The sequence below is a fragment of the Halictus rubicundus genome, chromosome 11, assembly GCF_050948215.1.
Source record: "Halictus rubicundus isolate RS-2024b chromosome 11, iyHalRubi1_principal, whole genome shotgun sequence".
NCBI classification, from domain to species: domain Eukaryota; kingdom Metazoa; phylum Arthropoda; class Insecta; order Hymenoptera; family Halictidae; genus Halictus; species Halictus rubicundus.
In genome coordinates this window covers 7318358-7328352 of record NC_135159.1, presented here as the reverse complement: position 1 = coordinate 7328352, position 9995 = coordinate 7318358, and the positions used below count along the sequence as shown (strand labels likewise).

General features: G+C 38.0%; 1 protein-coding gene across 1 annotated transcript; it reads left to right on the top strand.

Annotated features, from left to right (window-relative positions):
• The first annotated feature begins 7865 nt into the window (after positions 1–7865).
• Positions 7866–9975, top strand: LOC143359407 (calcium and integrin-binding protein 1). The gene is made up of 5 exons (XM_076797344.1): positions 7866–8088; positions 8212–8314; positions 8613–8760; positions 9337–9461; positions 9743–9975. Exons 1-5 carry the CDS (start codon positions 7994–7996, stop codon positions 9851–9853), a joined length of 582 nt encoding a protein of 193 aa, XP_076653459.1. The 5' UTR covers positions 7866–7993; the 3' UTR covers positions 9854–9975.
• Positions 9976–9995: the final 20 nt, after the last annotated feature.

Here is a 9995-nt window from a genome sequence, read left to right as displayed (position 1 = left end):
ACTGTCGGCCATCGTTCCGAATGGCGGATTCGATTTTCGTCTCGTTAATTCCCATACATCTGTGCCTGTTAGCACACAGTCACTCCCATCGGCCAGAGAGAACTTTGAAAATAGTTGAAAACCCGTCATTCGAAATGCTGACAGCTAGGAAGCTGAAAATCTCAATGGTTGATGAAGCTAAGTAAAAGTATATTGTCGCAAAAATTCAAACTAATCAATTTCCAATCTTTTTAATTGCCCGTAATTCCTCCACAATTGTCTGTGTCTGATAATAAAGCGCAAGTCCATAAAAATGATTAAAAACCAATAGTTTCTCAAGCATCGAAAAATTCGATAAATATGACTAAAATCTGACCTGAACAAATAGTAATTTTATTAATTTTCAGCTTTTTCTAGAAGTAAGAAGAAACACAAACAATCTTTGTACTCTGAATTATTTACATGAACATAACAAATAAACAGCGTATTCAAAAGGCCTATACTTGTAAGCAATGAGCTTACGGTGGTTCTGATTAGATAAAATTCTTCAGACTCTCCGATTATTTTTATCAGAAATCAACAAAATATCAGGGTCATTAACATTGCGGATGACCAAACAGTTTTTGCTATCTAATAAGTCGACTGCGAATTTTATTTTGTTTAATACCTTGATGCAGAAACCGAGTGAGTCGAAATTTTGAAAACAGTTTCATTCTTTCTATATTAAAAAAAAAAATAAGTGGAATTTCAACGACCACAATTTTATTGAAAAATGGATTTCCCGATTTTTATATGAAGGCGAAGCATTCAATAATCAATCTACGATGAAATACCTAATTAAAATTATAAGGGAAATTTTTCAGAAAAATGGACAAAAATTAAATTAATTCTTTGGAGATTCCAAAGATTCTGAAAATTTTTTGTCAGAGCTAATTGCATTTTTTGAAGACAATTAAAACGAGATGAAGGGTGACCGACGCCGAAGGTCGCAGAGAATAAGTAGCCGATAATTGCCGGTTCTCTTAACGCAGTAGTCAGAGCGATCGTGTTATCTTCGTTAACGAAAAAAGTAGGATCGGAATTTCCGGCAGCTCTGGCGGATCAACGGAATTAACGGTATCTGGTATTGGAAAAATTTAAATTCACGCTACCGAGTCTGCCATGAGACTACCTAACTGCATGAACGTACGTGCACCTTACAATAGGTGCCCTGCGAGTCCTCGCTCCACCCATTAACTGAATAATTACATGAATAATTAATTGAACACATTTAACTTTCAATTACCAATTTTACAAATTATTTTGTTTCGAATGCACTCAAATTACAATTACATTTATCGATGCGCTGAACCATAAATTTTAACATACAATGATATTAATTATTTATTCTCAATAAAGTTTTATAATAAATATGAATCACAAAAAGATCGATCAAAATTTACATTTAAATCGAAGTTTATAGATGAATTACTGATATGCATACATTATTTCGGAATTATTTTTTAAATGAGTTGCTTTTAATGTATGCATTACAAAAATTTTTATACCTTAGCTGTAAATTACAATATGAGCTATAAAATGTGTATATATATATATATATATATATATATATATATACACTATTTATTTTATATTTATATATATATAAATTCCATAACATGATCATTGTGTTTATTAATAATTAAGTTATCAGTAAAAGAAGTCTTCAGACAACAGATATTAATCATAATTCACGATAAAAGCGCGACTAAATGCGCCAGTGATTCCAATTCCGTGTTATTTAATGATTTCGAAAAAAAATTGTTGGCATCGAGATCGAGGCGTATGACAGTTGATTTACGATACACCTTGTACATGAAACAGTTCCGCGAGCGTATACGTATCTATCGCCTGTTATATATGTACGTGTCTATGGCTGGTGTTCCTGTTAATTTCATTACGACGATCACCCTGACAAATCTAATTGACGCGCATCAATTATTTGCCGGACGAAGGCCGCTTAACTCCCTTTCCAGTTTCCAACCGGACGTCGAATGGTTTCCGAATAATTTCATTTTTCACGATACCTTTTATCGATGGAATCCCGCTCTGTCGTCATGGAGTTATGTCGGCCATCCTTTCGAATTCCCCATAGAATTGATTGCTAGAACAATTCATACACTGTATATCCCGCATAATCCTGCGGCAAATTGTTGAACCGAGGTCGATTGAAACTTTCGCGATAAAATTGAAACTTTACGAAATTACCATTGATGATTTGTTTATCCTAAATAAGTTGCCTGTAATTTTTTTTTTTTATATCAGAGTGAAAAATATAGTGAGATTGAGGATTTTAGTCGCCGATCATAGTTTATTAATACGTTGTTGATTACACAGATGGGGGGACCCTTCTTATCGATTGCAATGATTTTCAACTTTTTAGTATTTCTTTGCGAAACTTTTACCAACATATATGTCGCATTTTTCCGATTGAAATGAGTCCAAACACGACTCAATTTGGATCATAATTACTTGTTTAATCCACGATTCGATAGAACCTCGATTATCCGAACCGATGCTATCTCCAGCAAACTACGGTAACGTCTGTGACAGCATTCAACGTTAACCGTACAAAAAGAAATTGGCAGTCGAGGGGAAAAAGTTACCCTCTCTCTTCCAGTATCGGGTTTGTCACGTGACATTGCGACACACACACGACAGAGAAGCAACGCGTCACGTGACTGGGCCATGGCGGAAGCGTGGGGGAATAGCGCGGTGGAAGGGGGAACAAGTCTTGACCTGACGACTATGCAGTGCGGCAGGCCTGGGCAACTTGCGGCTCGCGAGTCACAGCTGACTCTTCCCCCTACTCCTGTGTCCGCCCACCAAACTCCTGTGGAGTGTAGATGCACGTGCACACATTGTTAGAATAGTCATAAATGTTAAAATAGTTGATACTAGGGGAACCGATACACTGGTAGTGGGAGTCGTGAAGCGACATGGGGGAAGAAGTTGCCCGGGCCTGCCGTACGGGCAGAGAATTTGGTTCCCGGGGCATAATCGACTTGGCGGGCAATATCTGTGACAATATCTTTCCCGCGACGTCACATTGCCCTCAGTTATGCCCGCGGGCATCGACGGGTGCCCTTGCCCGTCGCAAGGCTTGCTGAACGGGACTGTACCAGAATACTGGGTGTCGATGTTTTGTTTACTCGCTATGCTTCTTTAGGGTCTAGCGACAGGAGATCAAGGAACAGTGTCTGCACACGGTACAAGCGCCGTTTCGGCCCCGATGTTTTCACACATTCTATCAGGACATTAATCAACCGGCCCGCTGGCCAGGTACGTTGAAACCGATAAAAGCACGTTCGGCAGTGTCCGAGCCCTTCTCCGTTTTCTCTCGCAAGTGGCCCGACTCCTTCCCGTGGGTGGCGGCGACGGGGACACGGGATAGCCGCGTGTGCAACGTTCCAACACACGTATGCAGGGTGCGCGGCGAGTGCAGGATCGAGAGCTAGCTGCATATCTCCACCCTAGGAATTGGAGTGGATGGCGAACGTGGGTACAATAGTTCGCATTGTATTGGATCTCCCCGAGTGATAGGCACCACCCCACCACCGCGCCGTGTCTATCTATTCCCGTCTATCTAACCGGCTCCGTCTCGCTCACACCTTCGACTCCCCGTATCTCATTTCGCGGAGGCCTCGAGCGCGCGTTATTATGCGCGTTATGCCACTGCCTCACTATTCTATCGCCGTTGCGGACAACTGCATCGTTTCTGTCCGTTTCGGGCTCTTCCGGTTTCAGTCGCGTGGCATCTGCGCCCTGCACCCCCTTTGCCACCCGGGGGGAGAGGAGAGGGTGCGCACCCTATACGCCACCACCGTTCGCTTCCGTCCCTGACACCGGCGACTTTTCGAGACCGAACCGGGGCTCGCTCGGCGAGCTTCGATCGAATTGATCGAATCGGCTCGACTTGTTCGCCTGAATCCGAAACGACAGTCTTTTCGGGGACCTTGATGCGGTCCTTGAACGACAAAAATAATCCATTATTGAGATATCGTGGCGACCGTGAAAAATTATACGCTACTGATATCGTACTATTAGGTGTACCCGTAAGTAATCAATTATTTGCGAAGAATTTGTGTTGCCTTTAGTTCTGTACCGATCGTTGAAGAGGAAACACGTATTCTTTTAAAGTTTTCGGTAAAACAGCCTGTGTTCAAGATATTCTAAAAAGCATCATTTTTGTTTACGACCCGTATTCGTCGTTGCATAGTTTTTCATTTTCATGCGGGTTTAATGCAACGGCAACAACAAAGAAAATTTGCGATGTTTATGGAGATGTATTGAAGGTCAACAAGTGTCGACGTTGGTTCAGAAGGTTTGCTGCTGGTGATTATGATCTCTCTGACACGTCTCGAAGTGGACGACCAGTTGTATTTGATAATGACACCCTAAAATCTCTAGTGGAAGCTGATCCAAAGTATACAAGAATTATCTAGAATCGACTATACAATCAACTATACAAAGGCATCTACACGAAATAGGAAAGGCATATAGGCAGGGAATATGTGCACCACATCAATTATCTGAGACCAACAAGAATATTCGTCGTTTTGACTGGAGGGTCAAAAGGTCAAAGGGTCAAAGTTTTGATAAATGACATTGTTGGAAATATTGTTTGTCGACTCACTTTAATGCATCAAGCTCCTCTACTTTTAATGCCCTCTTGTATGCTTTTTATTTGGAGTGCACTTACATTGGGACATCGGCGGGAATGCGCAAAGTGTCCCTTTCTTGAAGTCAAAGTCGAAGTTTGGGAAATTGAAGCTGTTGTAACTTCGTGAAAGAGACTCGGAAGACGGTCCATCTGGACTCGCTTTAAAGCTTGAAGCCTCTGCTTTGAACGTCTCCTCGGATGGTTTTATTACAACAATTTTGCCCCGAAGAATTCGTGGGAAAGCAAACAACGTCTTTATCTCGCAAATCTTGCAAATTCGAATAACTCTGCGGAATTTCGAAAATTGAACCTCTTGTAAAAATGACTACAGCAAAGAACACACAAGAGTCTATCTCACTCTGGAGCATCAACAGTCACCTTCGCAATTTGTTCTCTTTTCTACAATTTTACTAAAAATATTTTTATATTTTTAAAAAATGTACAATATTTCTTTACTTCTAAACACTATAAATTCAAACATTTCGACAGGGCTTGACAAATTTAGTTAATGGCTCAAAACGTTAAAAATTCAGAGCAAAGAGATTTTATAGCGCATGGGGTGTCTAAGAACCGCTAATCAGGATATTAGCCAAAAACCGAAAATTGAGTGCCTGAGCAAACGTACGCGAAGCGAGATAGACACAGGTGAAAAGAGGGTTGCCAGCATCGGGGTGGGAAGGGAACAAGCGTTTACGTGCGGCAGACATCCCATGATGCATAGTTGTTGTTGACATGCTGGAACGTCAAGCTCACATGACCTCTCGAGCACAGCTATTATCCGCAAAGCGACCCCTGAATTGGGACAATAACTGCTTCGCGGAGTCGTGTAATAATTATCGGTCCACCCTCCCACTCCCACCCCACATCATCACCATTTTGCCACCGCTCCAGTCATCAACCATCCCCATTTTCCAACAGCGAAACCAAAATAAAACAAATATTTCGTTTCTCTAGTCTACCTGCGCAAATTTGAATTTTAGTGAAACTCTCTCCACTTGGCGCCCTCGAAAAATTGTCAAATATTTTATGAGGCTTGCAGATGCACCCCTCGAGGGATGCTGTAAATATAAATGAACCGCAACGCTTAATCGTTTGCATCAGCAAAATGAAAACAAAACAAATATCTTCATTCTCCAATTTATCCGCAAAAATTTGAAATTTTTGTAAAATTCTGTCAAATATTTGATGAAGGTTCAGAATGGATCCTCGATGGAATAATTTACATTTCCCAACTGCAAAGTTGCAACAGAGCAAGTGAAGTCGTTTCTCGAATTTATTTTCGAGGATTTGAACCAAAAAAGAATTCTACCCTTTTGCGCAGAATTCTACCACATGGATTAAATTTTCAAAAATGATGTGAGGGTTCTGGACAAACCTCTCGTGGACACCAGGAGCGAGTTTTTCAAGAAAAACCATTTCTGGTGAAATCAACCCTCAAAGTTTTCGCATTGTTAAAACTTTCGGTACCCGGCTTTTAAATTTTTTTCTACGCTGTCATTCGGTGGCAAACAAAAGACAGAGTCGGATGGGTGATCGAGAAATGCCTTTGAAGCATTCTAAACCGACGGTGGAAGCTGCGCGTCCGATAGGTTGCGAAGGAAAAATATATTGTAACAAGTTTGAGCCTTTTATCGTGGACGGAGGGTAGTTACAGCGAAAATCAGATTATCAGATTTCGTTCTGTGTGTTCTATTTGTATGCAAAAATTCTGGGGAAAATCGAGTGCGTCGCAGCCACTGCAGTGCAGCTGAACGTAAACGAAGGAATGAAGAAAAATTAAAGGGTCAAAAGTGATTTTCAGTTGGCGACCGAATTATTGAAAGCTTCGACAATTTATGTCTTGACAACTATAGAGAACCACGCCTTGTTACTCTGTGGGATCTTTCCAGATGTTTTTATTAGTACCTCATAAAAATTTGATTAAAATAGGAGTTATAATTACGATAGTATAGATGGTAGATGGTAGCATTATGCTAGAGGCACATTTTTCATTCAAAGTGCAATAAGAGGATACTGAAAAATTGCAAATTAAATTTTAAAAGGTTTCTGTAAAGATTTTTGTAAATTAAATTTTTTGGAAAGGATCGTCTTCCCTTTCATTGCACTTCGCGTTAGTTTTCAATTTTTGTAAGGGACTAGGGAATTAGTGTGAGGGCACCAATTACTGTGCCTGTATTAATTTTTATTATTATTACTTTTATAAATAGAAACAAATAATGCCTTACAAGTTCTGGAATAATTACGATTCACTAAAGTCATGAATCGATTCTAACGGGTGTCAAAACAGAATCGCGAAGATTCTAGCGTGTTTTGTAGCGTCGTGGGAATCGATGGCGGCCAATTCTCGCGGAGTACATCATTCCCGACAAGCGTACAAATCGCGTAATACGACCGTTTTCCAATCAGTAAGCCCGCTCATTGACGGTCTAATTAAACCTATTCCCTATCCGCCAACATTCCCGGCATTCCACGTGTAATCGGTTTAATCACTTACGTGCTGCGCTATAGGCTGCTTAATTCGAGGTGAATCCTTCAGAATTCTGTAGTGTAGATACGCGATGCGCGCCTCTACAATTTAAATTTCCCGCGGTTATTTATACGGCCCATGAATATGCAGCTCTTACGCGACCGGTTATTTAAACGCTCCTAAACACGAAGAAAGATCGCGGACATTAGTCACTTTACTTATTTGCAACTAGTTTCCCTCGGCGCTGCTTCACGGAATTTTTCAAATTCAAATTTTACCGCCAGTTTTCATAATTTATAAAACAAGCATCAATTACACGAATCAATTGAGATCGACGCGGTTCGGATAATGATTATTCAATTATTATCACTATAGGAATTAAATTATTTATTAACCTATTATTGATTTATTTATTATTTGTTAAAGTGCTTCATCAAATTTTAAAAATGTACACCCGTATGCTTAATTATTTTTAAAACGAGCAGACGTGGAAAAAGCGGAATAACTTTACTTACTATCGAATTGAAATAAATTTTACTGGTCGTCTATTTTTGCAAAATTTCTGTTTTTCTCGTTTAAAGATACAAATAAAATTCAATGATATGCGAACTAATGTTTGTTATATTATCGTATACTTTATGTTATCGATAGTACAATGTGCTAAGAAAAATTCCGCGAAAATGGACAATAAGGAAAAGATGACACACCTTCGCATGAATCCCTATACATCTGATAGTACGTTATCAGTGCACTGATAAGAAGGCAGTAGCGCACGATTGACAGTTGTCATTTCAGTGGTACGATTATTGAAATTCGTTACAATTTATTTTCTATTTTGTATCACTATGGGAAATTCGGCGCCATACAAAACCATACTTGACGAAGACACACTTTCCACCTACACAGAATTGACATACTTGACGAAAGGAAAAGTACTGCGGTAAGCAATAGTTTCATATTATTTATTATGCATTCATTTTGTGATTATTATGTATGTATGAAAAGTTTATTTATTAATCATTTATTTCATAATTATTTTAAAATTATTTATTCAAAATTTTAGCATTGTCAATCTACTGAACATTGTAGATCCGAACAAATTGCGTGAAAATGTTCAGCATCGTTTTACTACAGAACAAATAGATACAATACTGCCTCAAATTCAAGTAAGTTCGATATTGCTACTCATATAGACATTTGAGAAATGTATGTGATTAATGTAATATTGTGGATTCATTAAATGAAATTATAAAACTCAACTTTACAGTTCACGTAACTGCATTAATTATTTAAATCGAAGTTTACTGTCCATTTTCATTGATATTATTTCGCAAATGTGATTCTCATTATATACTTATACAATTTGTTACAATCTTTGTATTTTATACTGTGAGTTGTTTTTGAATATTTTAATCGTCTTATTTTTTGTAGTATTATTTATCTTTTGTTATAAATTGATTTCAGTGTAGTCCATTTCGAGATTCGATATATCGAGTGTTCTCCTCACAGAAAGACAATCACCTGAGCCTCGAAGACGTCTTAGATTTATACTCGGCCTTCTGCACTGACTGTCCTGACGAAGTGCGAGCCTCTTGGGCATTCGACATTTTCGGTAAATTTTAATTAGACCCGATTTCATTTAATTTTAATTAGACCGATTTCGTTTAATTTTAATTAATTTTGATTATCACTTGATTGTATGCATAATGTGTCACTTAACTATACCACCTAAATTAGTGTAATGCATACAATGTGATCATTCACTGGATACGAAGGTGACCTTGAGTTTTTGTATTATAATATATAATATTTGACCTTGCGGTTCAGGCGTGTCCTTCACTGAATGATATCTCGGTAATTAAAGGTTTTTACCCAATGTACGTCAATGGTTTTGTAGCCAATGTACGTCCATAGTTTTTTACTCACGACTAAATATTCTTTGGAATCGCAGATTCAACTATTGCACATTATGATACAAAAACTCAAGATCACCTTTTTATCTCGATAAGAAAAACGGAAATCGTTCATTTTTTATTTTCTGTCCTTTTTTTGTACGGAATGTTGAGATTGTGTTATCAAAGTTTTGCATACACAAATTGCACGTACATATATAATAATCTTCGATTTAATGAGAAGAAAATATTTCATTAATTCGTTAATGGTAATCATTTAGTTAATTAATTTGCAGATTTGGACAGTGACAATATCATTTCTGTAGACGATTTAATCAAGGCTATTAAAAAACTGGCAGGGAACGACATTGACGATGTTCAGGGCATTACCACTGAGATGGCAGATCGCATTGCACGAATGGTGAGTTTAAATAATATGTATTGATAATTGCTGGACTATAATGATTAAAATTATTGGGAGTTATTACTAAACAGTATTTATCAGAATTATTAGAGAAACCACATTAAACGTTAAATGATTTTATCGTTCTATGAAAAATTTTGTTGAAACTAAAAACTACCGGAACGAAAAATATTATTTCATATACTGGGTGGTTCAATAACATTGACCACCTTCAACATTTCTGTTATTTTTAATTTGTAAAATATAAGGATTGACATTTTGAAGAATTTCATGCTTAGGTGCTTCAAGAAATGGTCTTCAATCGGACTGCAACGATTTCACGCGAAGAATTCATACACGTCGTCGTGAGAATTCCAGAATTCTTCACTGCACTCTCTTTAAGGATTTAATTCGAAGGAAAACACGACAACAGTACATGCAATCTCATAAGTCATAAATATTTTTCAATATTTAGAAGAAGTACAGCAAATTTACCTGACCATAAACGGTTCAACATTTCTTTTTTAAACAATTAATATTAAAGAATGATTC

Bases quoted from the DNA above. Each gene is read 5' to 3' on its own strand.
- LOC143359407 (XM_076797344.1), top strand. From the start codon at position 7,994: ATGGGAAATTCGGCGCCATACAAAACCATACTTGACGAAGACACACTT. The intron at 8,089-8,211 runs GTAAGCAATAGT...TCAAAATTTTAG, and splicing joins ACGAAAGGAAAAGTACTGCG to CATTGTCAATCTACTGAACA. The intron at 8,761-9,336 runs GTAAATTTTAAT...ATTAATTTGCAG, and splicing joins TTGGGCATTCGACATTTTCG to ATTTGGACAGTGACAATATC.